Source organism: Abramis brama (genome assembly GCF_963993115.1).
Source record: "Abramis brama genome assembly, chromosome: 24".
In the NCBI taxonomy this organism is placed as follows: Eukaryota; Metazoa; Chordata; class Actinopteri; order Cypriniformes; family Leuciscidae; genus Abramis; species Abramis brama.
In genome coordinates this window covers 11,934,851-11,955,072 of record NC_139986.1, presented here as the reverse complement: position 1 = coordinate 11,955,072, position 20,222 = coordinate 11,934,851, and the positions used below count along the sequence as shown (strand labels likewise).

General features: G+C 38.6%; 1 protein-coding gene across 1 annotated transcript in view; it reads right to left on the bottom strand.

The window, feature by feature from the left end:
- Window positions 1–20,222, bottom strand: part of myripb (myosin VIIA and Rab interacting protein b) — a 276,968-nt gene that overhangs the window by 11,258 nt on the left and 245,488 nt on the right. The window contains exons 6-13 of the mRNA XM_084102756.1: window positions 19,606–19,703; window positions 19,244–19,324; window positions 17,377–17,562; window positions 16,356–16,545; window positions 14,874–15,517; window positions 12,528–13,607; window positions 4,739–4,801; window positions 1,740–1,922 (exon numbers count right to left, since the gene is read on the bottom strand). Coding sequence (XP_083958882.1) covers window positions 1,740–1,922; window positions 4,739–4,801; window positions 12,528–13,607; window positions 14,874–15,517; window positions 16,356–16,545; window positions 17,377–17,562; window positions 19,244–19,324; window positions 19,606–19,703 — 2,525 coding nt within the window. The remainder of the gene's footprint in view (window positions 1–1,739; window positions 1,923–4,738; window positions 4,802–12,527; window positions 13,608–14,873; window positions 15,518–16,355; window positions 16,546–17,376; window positions 17,563–19,243; window positions 19,325–19,605; window positions 19,704–20,222) is intronic.

Sequence of the window (20,222 nt, the reverse complement as noted above, 5' to 3'; positions counted from 1 at the left end):
ATCTAGATATTTTAATCATGGAAATTCAAACTTATAAAGTCCCCCTGTGGTGAAAATCAAGCTTTTAATGTTGTTTATATGTCTATGTGGTGTTTTAAATATGCTTGTTTAAGACAAACCATGTGCAAATTCATAAGTCAACACAACTAGTATTTTTTCCTTAAAACTGCAGTCAACCAAAGATGCGGTTTGAAATCGCTGGTGTTTCTGATGTCACAAACTACCTTGTTAACCAATCACGTCAACGACGTGGGATCATCAACAAGAGGATCTCTGTCTGAGCTGGTGTGAGTGAGTGGAGGCAGGGCTAATTTGCATATTCATAGAACCGCGTATACTAAATGAGGCAAAGGTGTAGAGTTACATTCAAGCTATTTCAAGGCATGACGATTTCTATTTTTAAGGAAAAAAAACGTTTAAATGTGTCATTTTGGTGATCAAAAGTGAGTTTTAAGGGATACAATGATTGACTACAGGTAGACTTTAAGGAATATGGCAATGTTAATGTATTGGCGGTCTAGATCTGCTATGCATGCTTAACGCTAATGGACTATGTTATGCGTGACTTGGCCTGCTTTGTCAAATGGCTTGAAATCTTGAGGCTTGACTTATGTGAATCTGGGTTAGCAAAACTCAAGAGTTATTTAAAGGTGAAGTATGACATCACATCACTCAAACATCACAAACACAACTCTTGAGGGTGCATGTGTATGTCTCAACAAGTAAAAATATTAAGTAATATTAAAATATTAATACTTTTAGCTGTGTTGCTACACATCATAAGTAAGCAATTAAGTTGGATAACACTGACAAGAGCGAACACGAGCATCTTGTTCAACCCAACCCAATGTACAGGTATCAGCACCGGGCACATTTTTTGACATGACATACCACAACTGTTTGAGGCATTATAAACTGGCACATTTGTCTTTCTGAACAAGTGCATGATGATGCTGAATAATACTGTCTTCCCCCTTCTTGAAAAGCTGTTTTAAACCCAAATATTGCTTTGATTTAGTTTATAGAAGGTAGTTGATAAATAAAATCTATTTATGATATTCATTTTTTTCTTATTTCATTAACTCTATCAGGACAATTAAAGCAGATGTAAAAGACTAGTACTGCATCGTAAATTTCAGTTGAATCCTCACAGAAAGTGGTTCCAAGACTTCGGAAAGCCTGAATATACATCACTGGACTGGTTTTATGGAACATGAATCTCCTTCTTTTTTCTTTTTTTTTTTGAAAAACTGTGACTAGCTGTCTTCCCCGTCTTGATCTCTCCTCTTTTTCGTGCTTTTGTTTACTCTTTTGGGATCCTGATTTTGCCTGCGCCATTTTTGCCATCTACCTGATGCATGGAGAGTCAGAACTGTGAAGTGCACTTCTGCATTTCTGAATAACCCATAAACCTCTTAAGGGGACACACACACATGATTGGCACATGTTATAATAATTGTCCGTTCATTATAGCATGCTTCTTAAAAGATTATTTTACAAGGAGGTAATTTAAATACCAAAATCATACAAGGAATGATGGGGTTCTGCTGGGCCCCATCTGTGACCAGGATCCTTAGAATCATACAAGGAATGATGGGGTTCTGCTGGGCCCCCTCTGTGACCAGGATCCTTAGAATCGTCCTCTAATTAGTTTGTCTAAATAAACTGATCTTGGATTTCTCCTCTTTATTAAAAAAAATAACAACAAAATTAGAACATTTTCTTGTAATAAAGCTTACATTTTCCTCCATCTTAGTGAGGTGCTGGTCCAGTTTCCTAGTTCCCGGGCCTGAGGGCATGGGTGCGCCAGCCGGAGAAGGGTCATGAACTTTGCCTTCTGCCTCTCCGAGCAATTCCTCTGTAGCATTTAGGACCTTTAGAACCTCTGTGGTGATGCTGCATAAAGACGCGGCAGAGTACTTCTGCTCCATAAACATAAGAGGGAGCATAAAACAGAGGAGAAAACCACTGATAAACAGATAGGCCTATGCAAAACTGAAGAAATTATTTTTCAAACATTGAAAAATTCAACTTCCACATTGCTACCCAAGATCTCACTCCCAATTAAGCATGGATGCATTACTTGTCATGCACAAGCTGTTCAATCAATGAACAGGATAAGAGAATTATGGGAGCCGAGGAGTGTGACATGAACGTACGTGGACGAGAGATGCTCTTACAGAGGTTAAAGGTCATCATTGAGGGTGTTTCAAAAGTGAGTAACACTCTCATCAACATACTGTAAACACTTGAATATTAAAAGCAATTATTCATTCAAAAATGAATATTCTGTCATCATTAAATCACCCTCATGTTGTTTAAAATCATCCACAAAAAAATAATAGCATCCAGGTTTGTAAGGAAATGAGTGAGAAAGACAGAATATTAAGAATATTGAGTGAGCTATTTCTGTAAGAGATACAAGGTCAAAACACAATGTGCCTGAGAACATGACATATAAAATCTCATATGAACATCAGAACGCACGTCAGTGCAAGACAAAGAAAGGACAGGGATGAGAAGTTCATTAGTTCTTGTCAATACGTTTTTCAAAGTGCATCATCTCGAGTACTAAGCGATCAATATGAGATGTACATGTTGACGCATGCGTGCATGTGTTTGTAAGTAAGACAGTAAGCACACATGAGAGAGGGTAATATGAAGAGATAAAATGACTTTTCAAGATGAGAAAGTGAGAATGAAAGAGATGGGAAGAAAGAGAGGAGCAGTGGGATTGAATGAATACTTGAGGAATCAATTAATGGTTGGGTTGGTGTATGCTTTGATCACAGAAATAATTGATCCAAACTCAGTCCTCAGGGCATGTGTGGCTCTGAAAGGGGCTGTGTGTGTAAAAACGAACATCTAAAGTGAGGGAATATGTAGAAAACAGGTAGGCGTGCAGCACTGCATAAATCTAACAACCAGTGAAAAGTACTCAAGAACCACATTCACACTGTAATAAAATATGAACATTTATATTAAAATAAAAATAAAAAGAGTACATTTCTAATATGTTAATGCTTGCCCAAAAGATAACAAAATGTTTGTAGGTACTGCCTATTAATGAAGGAAAGTGCTCTTAGTAGGCTAATTTCTATAGCAATAAAGGCACACAACTCATGTTATTTAGACATGTTAGACAACTATATCCCATAAACTATTTTTAACACAAAATTTACAGCATGAAAATTAGCTTGTTTAAAAATATAATTTCTGTTAAGGTTTTTGGCCTTTACAACCTAGCAGGATGTGTTCTTGTCTATTGTATCCAATGATTTTGTTTTAATATTTTTTTTTTTTTAAATTACATTCAGATGTGCCCCACATTTTTACGAAATCTTGTTATAGCATTATATTTATGCATAATTTGAAAAATATTTTTTATATTTTCATACAATTAGTGAAAATTCACACTATTAATTCACACTATTTTTTTCCTCTGCATTTTAATATATTCACCGTATTTTAACCCTACTATTTTTAAGAAAAATTTACAAAATATAATATAATCAAAATATAAAAAGTTTATCTGTACAAACAGCAGAGCTGGTGGACTGATGGGCCACGGTGGAGATTAGGGAGGTAGGAGCCTGTTCTCGGGAATAGACTCAGGCTCGGGAACAGGCAAAGGGTTGGGCTCGGGTAGACTCAGGCTCAGGCTCAGGCTCGGGAACAGATACAGGCTCGGGAACAGATACAGGCTCGGGAACAGATAGAGGCTCGGGAACAGATACAGGCTCGGGAACAGATACTGGCTTGGGGACAGACTCAGGTCTGGGAACAGGAACAGTTCTTGGGGCAGGAACAGGTCTTGGGACAGGAACAGGCTCTGACGTGGCGGCGGCCATCCTGGCTGAGGGCTCAGGCGGTGTGGCGTCGGCGGCCATCTTTGTCGAGGGCTCAGGCGGTGAGGCGGCGGCCATCTTTGCCGAGGGCTCAGGCCGTGAGGTGGCGGCCATCTTTGCCGAGGGCTTAGGCCGTGAGGCGCGGCCAACTTTGCCGAGGGCTCAGGCCGCGAGGCGGCGGTCGTCTTTGCCGAGGGCTCGACAGGCTTGACGTGAAGAAGCTCTTGAAGGGTGGTCTCGACGGGACGAGACTCTGGAAGGGTGGTCTGGGTGGGACGAGACTCTGGAAGGGTGGTCTCGGCGGGACGAGACTCTGGAAGGGCGGCCATGACGGGACGAGGCTCAGGTGCGGCGGCTATCTTAGGACGCAGGTCAGGGGCTGGAGCCATCACTGGGGTGATGGTGATGCGGAGACCTCTCTCGATCAGGACTCTGATGAGGTGGTCAGTCAGGTCATGGCCAGCCAAGTCCATTTTTGAAGGTCTGGTATTCTGTAACGCTGATATCCACAGGAGACGAAGATGAAGATAAATCCAAGGTTTATTAAACAAGTACTAACAAAAGAGCCAACAATGCGAGGCAGTGTGCTACACACAAACAATACCGGACCCCGAAGTGAACACAAGGAGGAACTTAAATACATTGTGATGATGACGTGCAGGTGCAGGTGATCAGGTGATGGCTGATTGAGTGCAGGTGGTCATGTGCTGCTCTCACCACCAGTACTGAGATAAAAGAGAAGTCTAAAGATTTCCCCCACTGTGTATCTGGCTTTAACATACTCTGTAGTGTCATAAGCAGGTTCTGAGACAGGGAATAATCGATTACACAATTGATTCAAGAGGAATCTCTACAGCTCCACTGGATCTTCTCATTATGATGTATCTCACCTGCTGTAAGAGAGAGGAGAGTAACTGAAGCCTCTGCTGTAGGGCACGATCACTCAGACCCTCCTGAACCAACAAGAAAGGGTGGAGAAAGAGAGACACACACACAGAGAGAGAGAGAGAGAGAGAGAGAGAGAGAGAGAGAGAGAGAGAGAGAGAGAGAGAGAAAGAGAGAGAGAGAGATGGGACAGAGAAAGACAAATGAGAAAAAAAGATAGGGACAAAAATAAATGGGAATGGAAAGAAAAGAGGTGAAAGACACAAGACAGTAAAAACGGGATAGTTCACTCCAAAATGCAAATTCTGTCATCATTTACTGTCTTTTGTACCTGTATGACTTTCTTTCTTTTTTGCACAATACATTAAGAAGCCCTGAGGATTGTACTGGTTTTGTGCTTTCAAAAGCATGCAAATGCACCATAAAAAAGTTATTAACGTTGTCAATGTGACTCCTGCGCTATTCAAAGTCATATAGGCTAATCGTCCCCTTTGGTAAGCTGTATCATACAATCAGTGAGTTAAAGGGATACTCCACCTCTGGAAAGATGAATGTGTATTTAAATTGGGTCATTTATGTAGAAGAAATGTGAAATTATTTTTGAATTTGGAGCTTTCTAGACTGAGAAAAGCCAGAAAATGTATTTTTGGCTCATGTGGATGAAAGACAACAACTCCCAGAATGCACTTGCTTCGCTGCTCTACGAGGCCACTCCCAAGCCACGCCTACCGGTTAGAGAGCAGTTGTAAACAATAAAGCTAACTAGTCTCCGTGAGACTGCCCGGGTTTTTGAGATCGCATCGCACAAAATGTCCGGGATTCGGCTTTTGCGTTCTACAGTCGCCATTCATTGTGTTTACTGTGGTGAGCAGGACGAGACTAGGGTGGCGTGATTACTGATGACCGACACCTGTGAGGCACTGGTCTCGTATCTCTCACGGAGGAGCGGGTATTTTCTTAGCAATGGTAAAACGCACATCAACCGATCACGCCACTGGCCTCGCGTCTTTCTCCCACGGCTCTAGCCTCGTCCTGCTCGCCACAGTAAACATGATGAATGGCGACTGTAGAACGCAAAAGCGGTGGTGTGATTACTGATGAGCGGCGCCTGTGAGACGCACCGGTCTCGTGGGCTATCTCTCACAGAGGAGCGGGTATTTTCTTAGCAATGGTAAAACGCACATCAACCGATCACTTGTTTAGCGTTCATGTAAACACTACATTCAGATTCACCAATCGGAATGAATTCAGTTAGATTGAAACAAAAGGTGTGCATGTAAACAATGAATGGCGACCGTAGAAAGCAAAGCCGAATCCCGGACATTTTGGACGATCTCGACGGCCGGACATGCAGGTTTCTGCTGGTGAAATCAAACGCACTGGCACTGATCTGTGATAGGTCTGTTAGCGCATTAGGTCCAACCCCCTATGGGCGGGTTTGAAAGGGTGGGAACTAGTGCTTGTAGTCTTAACAGAAATCCCCCCCTCTTACACTTCCTCCGACAATGACGCAAAATGACGATTTTTGCGTCATTGTAGGAGGAAGTGTAAAGAGGTAAATACAGATTTCTCTCATCTCAGGGGAAAATGAGAAAATGTTGCACGACCATTCAATAGTATGACTGAGTTTCTAACATTGCAAAGCTTAATGCAAATGGGTGGAGTGTTCCTTTAAACTTAAGAACCACATTAGTCAGATTTGGGAACTAATCATTCAGACTGGTTTTGTGAACTAAAAATCGGACATTGTTACTTCTCGCCGAGGAGAGGAAGAGCAGTTCCCTTTCAAGTGAAACTCAACGGCGCATCATGGCTTGACGCTATGGGAATACTTCACGTGAGCCAGTGTCTGAAGCACGTGTTTACACACGCCAGTCCGCGATTGGTTGAGCATGATTACGTATAGCGACGTAACATAGTGCGTCACCGAAACCATAAATAGATGCCATACCAGCATGTCGCCAGCTTCTTTGTCTTCAGAAGCCGCATGTATGACTGCGTGTTTTCTCCTCTGTGTGTGTGCTTGACAAAGATGGGAGTTAGATTCCACTATGTCAGAAAATAAGTACCACAACGTTGTGTGAACTGCATGGGTGAGGAGCATGTGAGGTCAGTCCTCGAAGGGGCTGACTGCGCTCATTACGACAAGTTTAATCTCCGCATGCTCCAATTCCGCATGGCTCTATTCGATGAGAGCGAAGCATCCTGTGGCTTGGGTCCCGCGGCCAGTTATGGGGCTCGCAGGTAGAGTGGGCGGAGGAGGAGTGTGAGACGGGCAATCAACCCTTTCTCTCATCCTCTCCAACGACTTTGAGGACCCCATTCTGTATCTTGAAGCTCGCTCTGTGATTTCTTCAGACCAAAATGAGAAACTCAAGCTGTCTGTATCTGATTCTGATAAGTTAGATGCAGACAGACAGGTGGGTGCATCAAAAGAGCAGGCCTCTCAGTCAGTCGTGCTCAAGGAGCTGTTCAGCTTAAAACCCGCCTTACCCATCAAGCCATGTAGGGCTACTTCGGCCCTTGTGGGTGAGGCTTACACAGCAGCAGGTCAGGTCATACAACTATTTGTATCATGGAGATTGCTTGTCAGTGGGGCTGACCCGTCAATACTAAAGTTTTATGTGGCCTCAATCTTAGCTAGCTACATACCTTTAGATGGGGTTCTGTTGGGAGACATCATCTGGTGTCTCGGTTCTTGCACGGTGCCAGACGACCAAGCCTTCTGTGGTCTTGAAGGCTTTCTTTCTTTTCTTTCCTGAGATGCAAGAGGAAGATAGTCCACCCAGCTTCTGGTCTTATTCACAATCTCCCTTTCCTAAGGTACATCCTTGCAAGATATTTGTGCTGCGGCTGGATAATCCTTTCTGCACATATTCGTCAGGTTTTATAGTCTGGATGCAGTTTCAACCCCAGGGTCACAAGTCCTTCAGGGTTGATCCAGTCTGAGCCTGCACTCACAACTGCCTTGTGGGCAGTCTCGTGGCGTGGCGACGTTGGCATTAAAGTTCCCATAGTGTCAAGCCATGATGTAACACTCGAAAGGGAACGTTTAATGCTACGTATGTAATCCGGTTCCCTGAGATGCCACATTGGACTGCCAAGCCCCCCCGCCCCGCCACGCCTGCAATTGTCTTCAGACAATTAGAATCTGGCGACATGCTGGTATGGTGTCTATTTATGGTTTTGGTGACGTACTATGCTACGTCATCGCGCTCAGCCAATCGTGGTTCCCATAGCGTCAAGCCATGACGCAGCATTTCATTCCCCTCTCAAGGAACCAGGTTACATGCATAACCAGGATGATTTTAAAGTTTTTTAGTGAATCTGGGGTGCTTTAGTTTCCTATATGAAGCAAGAAAGCTTCAGTCTCCATTCACTGTAGTTGTATGAACTGGTAAAAATAGAATAATCATTTTGGGTTCCCCAAAGAACCTTTCAGCAAACAGTTCTTAAAATAACTTTTTTTTTTCTTAGTGTGAAGAATATTTAAATAATTTGAAGAATCTTTTCCCACTATAAAGAGCCTTTTGTGAAATAGAAAGGTTCTTTAGATATTAAAAGTTATACGTGTAATCACAGATGCCAATAAAGAACCTTTATTTTTAAGAGTGTGGAAAACAGCATGGAAAATGTATTCGTGTGTGTATGGTGTGTGTGTTCTGCATAACAAAGAAAGTCATACTGGTTTGGAACAACATGAGGGTGAGTAAATGATGAAATAATTGTCATTTTTGTTTTAACTATTCCTTTAACATAATGGACAAGAAGTAGACTGAAAATGAAAGGACAGGACCAGATGCAAGGCGAAGAGGATCCATTGAGGAAGACAATACCTTCCTTATGGTGCCCTCACATCATCTAGAGAGGTTCTATATTCATTTTGCAGGCTGCTTCATGCATCACACAATGCCTCATGCACGATACAAGTCTGAAGTAGCAACACAGAATTGGGCTTTCATCAGACATGCTTTTCATTATGCTCTTGATTATGGCTTCTCATCACCAATAAGAGCTAAGACCTTCATTCTGAGTTCGATCAGTAACATAGATGTACATTTTAGGGTTTGAGAGAGAGCTGCAAGGTTCTAGAGGTGCAGGCATCTTCTGAAGGAGCTCTGTCTCTTACAAGGCACCTCGTAATTTACAAAAGAATGACATCAACATCCTTTCATGTTCCTGGAACCACATCCAACCAATCACTACGTTCAACCTCAGGTTTTAGGTGTAGGGCTATGATTGGTTGACAGGAATGTTGATTTAGTATCAACAAAGAATGTTTGCTCATCCCTTGTTTTGAAATCACTTAACATCTTTGTGCTTTTTCTTTATCAGACTGGATAAAGGAAAGTTGGATGCATAAAATCACTTTATATTGACCCATTCACAGTAAAAAAAACTGTAATTTGGAACTCAATTTCAAACCAAAGTGCTACATGCTCTTACAAAAGTACTGTGCCTGTACCACAATACACCAAATAAAAGTATATATATATATATACATTATATACACAGCATATATATATATATATACTCAGCATAAATTAGCACAAAATATTTTTTTCTGTTCCATAATGATCACTGTTACAAATCAAAATTGAAATGTATTAAACATACACTTAAAAACAGAGAGAAATGTGATCAACATTTGTAAAATAAGTACTGCTCTGACTCTTCTTGGTTTTGAGTGTACAATTTCACAACACATTTTTTCACCTCTATTCTGTTTAACTCAGTGGCGGAGCCAGAGGGGTGTCCGGGGTGGCACTGGACACCCCTGATATCCGATTGACCACCCCAAAATTGTATTCGCTACTGGCAGTTGCTGCTGATGATTTTTTTTTTTTTTTCGTTCGCCGGCAGCGCGCGCAGTTTTCAAACGGACAAAATATTTCGTATTCAGAGGACGAGACAATATGGTTGCAACACTGTAAAAAAAAAATTACATCCCCAAGTCAAAAATTTCTAGTGACTGGTTACATCTAAATTTTTCAATTAGTCTGATGTATTATTTCTCATTGAGCCAATGTTAACAGACTACTGCAACAAGAATTGCACTTGGGCCAATTAAAAAATTTAGATGTAACCAGTCACTAGAAAATTTTGACTTGGAGAGGTTAGAATTTTTTTACAGTGAACTCCTCAACTCCTGGAGGATGTATGTCTCCTTGAATGCCCTGATGTTTGATAGGGAGTGTTGCTTAACTAGTCTCAATAGTGCCCAATAGTGTTAAGATCATGCAAAATACTTGTCAACTGAATTATTTTTATTTATTTATTTATTTTTTACCATGGGTGAATGTATAGATTCATTGTCATGTTGAAGAAGTGCTTAATAACACAGAGAATAAGGAGAAGGTAGCATCTTGTATTTTATGATTTTTCGTGACACACCATCACACAAAGATGTGTGAATTCATGACACCATTGATTAAGCACAACTCTCCTCCAAACTACAACACTCCTCCAGTACTCAAACATCATAAGAACCTCTTTAGCACAGAACTTCAGTGTGGGGACAGGCACTTCTCACTGTACTCTTCTCACTTGCCACTTGCAATGGCATAGATTTTAGGTGATGTTAGATCCAAAATGATTGATTTGGTCTAATGAGACCAGAGTATGGATTACCAGAAGTTCTCCTGTTCTTTTCTTAGCAAACAATAAAATAAAGTTTAATTAATCACAAAATGAAAGCTTAAAAGTGAATGCCTGATTGTTTCAGTCCATTCTTTTGGGGTTTCTGTGTTACTTTTACTATATTTTCACACTTAAAACATTGCATTGTTTTTTGGTTTTTTTACCATTGTCCTATTTTGTGTAACAAAGTCTTCTGACAATTTTCTCCCAAGTGGTTCCATTGATGTCAAACATTAAGTCTGAGAATGATTCAGTGGGCTATTGTCACAGTGTCTGGTTTGTGTTCCCTGGGTCACCACTAGATGTCCTCCTTCCCCACGGTGTCTGTCACATTCTGAACTACATTCCCCACGATCCTTGTTTCTTCATTGCACTCAGCTGTCCCTTGTCACTAATCATTGCACTCAGCCTATTCCCCATTAGCATTGTCATTTCCCTGTGTATATAACCCTGTCTGTTTTAGTATGTGTCACGGAGTCCTTGTATTATCACGCCACTTCCTAGTTCTGTTCTTGCCCGTTTGTCTTGTGCCTGTTTATGTTGGATTGCTACTTTGGTTTTGACCCCTGCCTGGACTGGATTTGAGTAACGGATTTCCCTTAATAAATTTACATACTGCACTTGGATCTACTTTTCCTCTGTTCTTGTGTGGATCGTGACAGCTATATCACACTTAATTGTCAAGAAATTATTTAAATGTTTTGGTTCAACTTTTGATCAGCAATGTCCTTTAACTTGCACCAGAAATATTGTATTTGTTTTATTTTGTAACATTCATGAGGTTGTACTAATTTTTGCAAAAGCATTTAATCACTTTTATAAGAAAATCTTAGTAATAGTAATACTAATATTAAATAATAATAGCAAACAGTGTATGTAGTATTTTGTGTGTGTGTGTATATATATATATATATATATACACACACACACACACACACACACACACACACACACACACTTACACTACATACACTGTTTGCTATTATTTTTTAATATTAGTATATTCCTACAATAATAAAATATACTCATACTACACCTTTATAGGCTATTAATAGTAATATGCTATACAACTGTACTTAACTGAACATTGCACTACAACTACACCTCACTTTATATAACACAATCCATACTCTTTATCCTGTTTTACTACTTTTCTTTTACTGCTTTAACATTTCAATTTCATGAGCCATGGCATATCTTACAATTGTCGTTGTAATTGTCTGTCTCGTAGTATATTTGTATTCTATTGTTGTTATAAAAATGTTAAAGGAAACCTTCATTATTTGAATTTTAATGGACCATCAATGATGGCCAATTAATAGTACTTAAATATGCATATAATTAAAGTGATTTAAAGTGAATATGTTAAAAAAAATAGCTAAAATTATGGGCTAATAAAGACAGAACAATCTATTTCCACAATGAAAAATATTTATGCTCATTTCACATACATTACATTGTATTACATTAACGACATCTCCACAATTAATGACTCTTTGAGATTTGAGTGAAAGTCTAACTATCAAGATTCTAAGTTATTTGAGAAAAAACATTTTGCTACTCTACCTAAATCATAAACCACTGAAATCGTTTGAGAAATGTAAATGTATTGTGCTTTTTATCCAGAAAAAACACAGTTCTTTCATTTATTTATATCGTTTAGGGTAGTCCTGGCCAGTCCAATATGGTGGATTTGTTAACATATCGCAGCAATGGGCCAAAGTGGCCAATAAAGCATAAGTATTTATATGTCTATGGATATTTTCCTGAACTGGATAAAACTTTAAGCTTGTTGCAGTTCAGTATGAGCTTTATTTAGGCCTGAAACATAATACATTATGTGTTGTTGCAAAATGTGTTGCATTACATTCTTACCAGTGCTGCAAGAGACACTATAGTGAGCATAAGCATTTACTTTTTTTCTACAATTGATTTTCTCTTTCTGTCATCTACTGTCCTGGTGGAGCAACAGTTTGAAGAGAATCATGCTGATCAAGGTAGTTAAAGTTAGTAAAACTGTCAATAAGTCTACCTGAATAACTGTGCATGAGATTTTGCAGTCCAGTTAGGCAGCTCACTACAATTTAGAACAAAGCCTGAGTGAAGTATGTAGGAGAGGAACTTTTAGTGGAACATGCTGGAACCAGTGCTTACCTCTGATGGAGACTGTGGCTCCTCTAGGCCACATACGTCTGAAGATGTAGTTGAAGACCTGGTTGTCTTTGTCTCGAGTTGTTCTTGTGTTTCTGACCCTGTTTCTGATTTGCTTCTCTGTAGTGACATTCTCTTCGCTTTTTCCTTCTCTGTTTCATTGTTGTCCTCCTCTAAATTGTTATTTTGCTTTATTACTCTAGCTGATGCTCCCTCAGTTTCACAGGGCACTTCCTGTTTATCTTCTTCTTTGGATTTCACACTCAATTTAGGCTCTAATTTCTCTTTTTCCATGCGTATGCTTTTCCTCTTTCTTTTTATCTCTCGCTCAACCTCTGATTGCCTCTCTTGCCCTTGTTTCAGTTGTTTCTCCATTTCCCTCTGTCTTTCCTGTTTCCTCACAACCTGCACCTCGATCTCTCGTTGTCTTTCTCCGTCCTTCTCGATTTGTTTCTCAAGCTCTCTTTGTCTTTCTCGCTCTCTTTCTACTTGTCTTTCGATTTCTTTCTGTCGCTCCCTTTCTCTTTTCAATTCTCTCTCTATATTTATCTGTCTCATTGCATCACTTGTGTCCATCTCTCTAACCGTTTGTCTTTCATTCGGCTTCTCGGTTTCCCTCGGTTTCCCTTCCTTCTTGTCTCGTTTGCTCTCGCGCCTCTCCTTCGGTCTCACTTTCTCACTTTCGTTCTCCCATAACCTGTTTTTTTGCTTGTCGCCCACTTCCCTGATTGGCTCAAAATTAGATGACATTACATCCCTCTCGCTGACTTGGCCAACCAGCTCACCGAGCTTGGATCTCAGTTCCTGTTCCAGGGTTTCATTTACAGAGGAGCCCCTGAGCAAAGGGCCCTGAAGGTTGAACCGTGGTTTGCTGGCCCCTGATTGGCTCCACGTCAGCGGGCTGGCGGCACTGGAGTTGTGAGCCACAGTGTTCTGATAGTCAGGTTCAGGGGTCATGGCATCAGAGGTGAGAAGGTCAGGAGGGGTCACAGTGTCTGGAGTCTGGTAATTCAGAGGAACTGGGTTCTCCTGGCTCTGTTGGCGGTGTATCATCATGGCGTTGAGGAGGACGGCACTGTTCTCCTGAGATGTTTTAAATAGAAGGAGAGTTGAGGAGCAGAGAGAGAGATACAAATTATGAAAGTGAAAAAATAAGAAAATAAAATAAAGACTTCATGGCTGAGATAAATGAGTTAAAGGATGGTCACACCATTTATCCAAATAAAAGCACAACCCCTGCCCTGCAGTGCCACCTACTGGAGTCAAATCAAACCACATTCAAGTTCACAACATTTCCAAAAAAAGATTGCTGGTTTTCTTCATTTTTGCTTTTAATAATTTTTTACTTTCTGTCTCTGCAACTCTTGCTAAAATTGTCACTCTCATTAGTATCTAAAAGGATGACAAATAATAAGTAACATACCTTAACCTTTTCAGTCATATACTACAATTTTTTTGTTTTTGTTTTCAGAGAATAACTGGATTTTAAATGTATGTAAATACTTATATCTGTCTTGTTTTAGGAACGATTAAATATGTTCTCTGAAAAAGAGAAAACAATTATTGACCAATTAATCAAATAAAAATTGCAATACCCCAAAAATAAAATAATTATATATATATAATTAATAATATAAAATTATAATTTATATATTATATGTGAATGCTCCAAATAACTGACTTCCTCAGTAGGAGATATTTGATGTCATAAAAGCAAAATGCGTCACTTTTTTATTACATTTTTATGAACAGAGGGGGAGATTTCTCCAGAAGATAAAGAGATGAGTATTAAACGTTTTTCACTACAAGGAAAGGACAATACTTTAATAGTAATGCCTTAAAAAAAAAAAAAAAAAAAAAAAAAAAAGTTGAAGAAATTACAACTGAAATATATTACCACTATATTCTAATATTTGAGGTGATAATATATTAATATGATAACATTAATATATTATTGTATATTATTAATATAATATTAATAAGTTGATAAGAATCAAGGCTACAATGATATCCTATAAATTACAATGATATCCTAATCAATTGAGTGGGGTTAAAAAACAGACTGTAAGATACAAGTCCACTTTCATGGCTAGGGTGTCACTCGATTCACTTATTGGTGAAAAGTTGATTAAATTGATTGGTATCAATTGCTAGTTTCTGCACACCTAGCTGAAAAAATCGGTGTATTTTTATGCTAATTTGTGCTTTCAGGCTTGATATCTAAACAGCAGCAAGACGTTAAATCTTTATCATACTATAGTTGAAAACACACCACTATATGTGGCAAAATAGTCTCATTATGATTTTTATCAATCTAATAATACACCAGAAGGCTGCTCTTTCTCTTACCACTGTGGCAGAGCTGTACAGTTCATCATGTGCTCGGCTGTGCTCTGATGTCTCGCGTTTGCTCTTTCTTCGCCTCCTTGACCTTTTGATCTGCTCGCTCTGCTCCTCCCCATCACTACTGTCCCCTCCCACACGGGGGTTAAAGTTCACATCAAGAACTTCTGGCCTCAGTAGAGGTGAAGCTACACTGCTCGTGGGATGTCTGTAGGGAGGATACGGGTGTGCAGGCAGCCCTTTTTTCCTCTGGGACGTACTGTGGCCTGCTCTGCTCGCTCGAGTGGACGGGGCAGGAGATGTCTCAGAGTCTGAGTTTAGGGTCTCAGTGTTGGTGTACTGACCCGAGGAGGGTGAGGTGATGGGTGGGTGTTGGGTGTATGTCCATTCCGGGTCATGTTGAGAGTCAGTGTAATAGGTTTCGTCAGAGAGACGTCTGTGAAACTGTAACAGGGCTGCCCCCCAGCCTCCCTGGTCCTCGGGGTCTGAATCAGAGCCCATTCCGTCATACGCGGACACAACGCCTGATTCTTTCTCCAGCACACTGAAAACAAGGCTCTTGCGCTTGGTCAGCAGACTGGGCCGGGAATGCTGGAAGCTCTGCAGGGCGATCCAGTTACCATCAGGGGACTGCAGGACTGAAGATGCACCTGTGGAGAGAGACACAAACACCTGGACAGACAGATATAGAGGATATGTGTGTGTGTGTGTGTGCACCACATACACAAACAGAAAATGAGAAAACATCAAAATAATAAAAAGGTGATAATTTTCTTGTGTAATTTTTTTCAATACCAACCAGATGTGAAATTATTTTTGCAATAATGTTTGACACTCGACACAAAATTAAACACTTCGCCTTTGTATGCCTATTTTGCACCCAGTAAAATTCATCAAACTTTTAAAGAGCCTTAAAAGGATAGTTCACCCCAAAATTAAAATTCTCTACTTTACTAAACCTCAAATTCTGAATGACTTTCTTTCTTCTGTGGGATAAAAAAGACATTTTGCAAAATGTATTTTTTGTCCATACAATGAAAGTCATTGGGGTCCAATATTGGTGTTTTCAATGACTTTCACTGTATGGACAAAAACATTTAAAAACTTCTTCAAAACATCTTTGTGTTCCAAAGAATAAAGAAAGCCAGAATTGGAACAACATGAGTTATGTTGACAGAATTCTGTTTTTTTGTATGAACTATACACTATCAGAAAAAAAGCTACAAAAGCTGTCACTGGTACCCTTTCAAAAGGTACTAATATGTACACTTTTGGTACCAATATGTTAATTTTAGGTCCTAATCTGCACTCTTTAGGTACAAATATGTACCTTTTGGAATGGTACTGCCCCAGTGACAGCTTTTGTAGTTTTGTAGTGTACCTTTAAATCTTGCAATGAATCAACAATTCAATTGTGTAGATGTCTGAAGTTTTGTTCTGGTGCACTAGACCAATGATGAACAGCGTGTGTTTTGTATATATTCTTACTAGTGTTGTCCAGGCGGTCAACACTCTTCCAACTAGGAAGTGATGATGCTCTGGACTCCCTCCTGAGTGAAGAGTAGTTATGGATGTCTGTCTCTACCTCTGCACTCTTCGGGACCCCTGGGGCAATTCCCACCTCAGGGTCCTTCTCTGGAGAATCGTCACTTGTCAAAGAGTACGCTGATCTTGACTTCTAAACACACCCATCAACCCACATGCACAACAATTGTCATTTGAAATTGTGGAAAATGCAAGTGTGAACAAATATATCATTATATATATCATGCTATTTTTTTTAAGAAATCAATAATTTATTCAGCAAGGATGCATTAAATAGATCAAAAGTATAACAATACAAAGACATTTAGAATGTTACAAAAGATTTCTATATATCTATATTTATTGCAAGACATAACAATTGTAAAATATATGATATACATCTGCCAATTAAATTGTTCCTTTCATCTAGAAACCCTTCAGTCAAATATCTGTGTACTGTAAGCAGTTAATTAGTTTACTGTGGTATACATACTGAGTTACACACAAATAGTAGTAACCTTTATAAGAATAGTAATAATTGTTATGTTATAATGTACAAATGTCTGACAGTTTTCTGCACAAAGTGAAACTGTTTTTCCTTTATGCACAATTTGAATTTGGTTATATGTATTTGGTTTGGAAAAGTTTAAGAGGTTCACCAGTTGGGGGTGCTAGAGACTTGCATTATAGCTTATTGGCTTACTGCTATTGCCTATTAGAAATGTCTCTACTACAGCAATACTGAATAACACTAAAACACTATTACTGATGAATAAGCATTTTTAAGGGATTTTTCAGCTTTTTTTTTTGCATTGCTTTTCCTAGATTCCAACATTCCATCATTATTTTTAAACCGTGTTGTTTTTGCAAGCTGCAGTGTATGTGTATGTGTTACAGATGAGGTCAGGAATATTTAATAAGCACAGTAAAACACATAAATACTGTATGATAGTTGCTAGTAAAGGTAACTTTAACATGCTCTTACCAACAGCGGATAGGAGCGGGTGATGTCGGCCTGGGCTACTGCACCGTGATGAGAGGTGGTGTGTGAATGATGTGAGGCATGTGTGTGTTGTGTTGAGGTAGGGAAAGGTAGCTCACTACTCTGATTCTGAGGCCAAACAAACTCATACTCAGCCTGAATCTCAGACCGTTTCCCCCTCTGAATGATCTACAGAGAGAGAGACATGGAAAAAGAGGAAAAACAGACAACTATAAAAGTTGCATACCAATTTGCATCCGTACACATACAAGGTTTACACAAATAAGGTTTCTACTATATGGTATAGTGTGCAAGATTATGATTAGTGCATCTCAGACTGTACCGTTTTGCAGTGATAATAGTATGCCAAATCAGGTCTATGGATGGATTTTCAAAGTAATTGGGCTAATTTTGATTTGAATCACTTATGGCAGGGCAAAGTTGACATGTCAAAGAATATGAGGTCAAAACTGCTCTATGAACTCAAATGTGAATGAAGTTATGAATTATACGTAATAAATGTAGTTTTTTACTAAGTTAGATACTATATTAGGTAGTTATCAAGCTTTTCACTTTAGAATACTGATCCAAATTATTATTAGTTCCTTTAGAAGGATGTAGTGACACTTGAGTCATTACTCACTAGTACCGTTACCGTTACCTTATATTATAAATTATGCATTATTCATGTTAATTATTGACCGGTATATAGTAGTTCTTAGTAGTTCTCTGGAAGGTATGAAAAAAATAGTAGTTACTGATTAGCTAATAGTGAACTACCACATTCAACTGCGAACATTCAAATTGTTAATCAGAGTTTCTTGTTAGTTAATAGTAGTTACTAGAATTTTAATAGTGCGTTACTCATTTGTTCCTGTGTAGTTATTCATTAATGACAGAACAGTATTCTAAAGTGTTACTGAAGTTATATTTTACTAACAGGAAATGACATCTAGTTTTACAATTTTACATTATTTTCATGACAATTGAGAACATTTCCCCCAATTCTCATTACCATAATGACAAATCTCATTCTTATGATATAAATTAATGATATATTATTTAAACTGTAATTCATGGTAGTATGTGTTGTACTGCCTAAATGTAAAAAATAAAATAAAAGTAATTGTAGTGCATTAACATTTTACTAATCAAAGTGATTCAATAAAACGATCTATATCTATTTTCTTAATTTCTTATTTCGTAATAATTCTTAATAAATAATGTTTACATAAATCATTCAAAATTTTGGGGTTCGTAAGATTTTAATAATGTTTTGAAGATCAAAAACACAGTTAAAACAGACTATTGTGAATTATTATAATAAACTTAAAACAACTGTTTTCTATTTTAATATATTTCAAAATGTAATTTGTTCCAGTGATGGCAAGATGAATTTTCAGCATGATTACTCTAGTCTTCTGTGTCACGTGATCCTGAGTCATCATTCTAATATGCTGATTTGGTGCTCAAGAATAATTTCTTATTATTATCAATATTGAAAAGAGTTGAGATGCTTAATGTTTTGTGCAAACTGTGATGATAATTATTTTTCAGGATTCTTTAATAAATAGAAAGTTCAAAGAACAGCATTTATTTGAAGTAGAAATCTTTATAAAGTTATAGAAATAAAAGTATTAAATTCTTTAAAAAAATAAATGAATGACATTTTTTTACTGATCCCAAACTTTTAAACAATAGCGAAGTTCCATGTTCTTCTATTATATATATATATATATATTTTTTTTTCACCTGAACATGTTATGTTATTTTAATATCTAGTACAATTATGTGATTTGGTATACAGTTACAGTTAATTAAAAGTACTATAAACTACAGTGTATTCTCTCAATCATAGAACAACTCTTACTTTTTGAACAATTGTTGTTGCAAGTTCCTCTATGAGCTCTTCCTTGTGGTCACGCAAATAGCGAGCCTCATTCTGTTTCTCCTGTCATATAAGAGAGAAAGAGACGCAGCAATAAGAGAGAAAAGTGCAGTATTTTTCTAACTGCAGTTAGATATTCAGGAAACATGAGGAATTGGTCAAAACGGAGAGATGGATAAGTCAACAACATCTGAACACTACAAATTATATTTTTATACAGGATTCTTAAATGGGTGTGGAGAAGAACAGATCGATGTACACATAAATGTCTGATTGATGAGTGAATATTTGGATGTCTGAATAAAGGATGATTTGGTGGTTAGACATGAACAGGAGTTTCTAACCAGGCTGTCTTTGTAGCTCTCTGCTTTAGCAATGGCTTCTTCTATCGCCTCCTCTGCCACACGTAGAGCGACAGTAAGCGTGTCTGCCATGCTGTGACCTGTATCCACACATACACACATCTTATTATCCGTTTAATTTCTATAAAACTAGATGTACAATGAAAGCAGATTGTTTTCTCTGTGTATTTGTGTGCTTTTGTGTATGTTGAGTGTTAATCTTCATAGAAATTCATAGACCATTCGAGTGCCGTAATAATTACAGCAATTGACCAGCACTTATAGTCAAGAGCCCTTGTTCCTCATGCCAGTGGGTAACCCAATATACCACAGGATTTATTCCTAAATTTCTGTGTGTGTGTATGTGTGTGTGTACCTGGTAAACCCTATACTGTGAGAACCAAATGTAATTTTTTGGGTCCCCATGACGAAAACAGCTTAGAAATCCAACTAAATTAAGTGTTTTGTAAATCTAAAATTGCAGAAAGTTTTCTGTGATGGGTAGGTTTAGGGTTAGGGGATAGAATATACCGTTTGTACAGTAAAAAAATCACGTCTATGGGAAGTCCCCATAATACTGTATGGTAACCCATGCTCGGAATTTGTCCTCTGCATTTTAC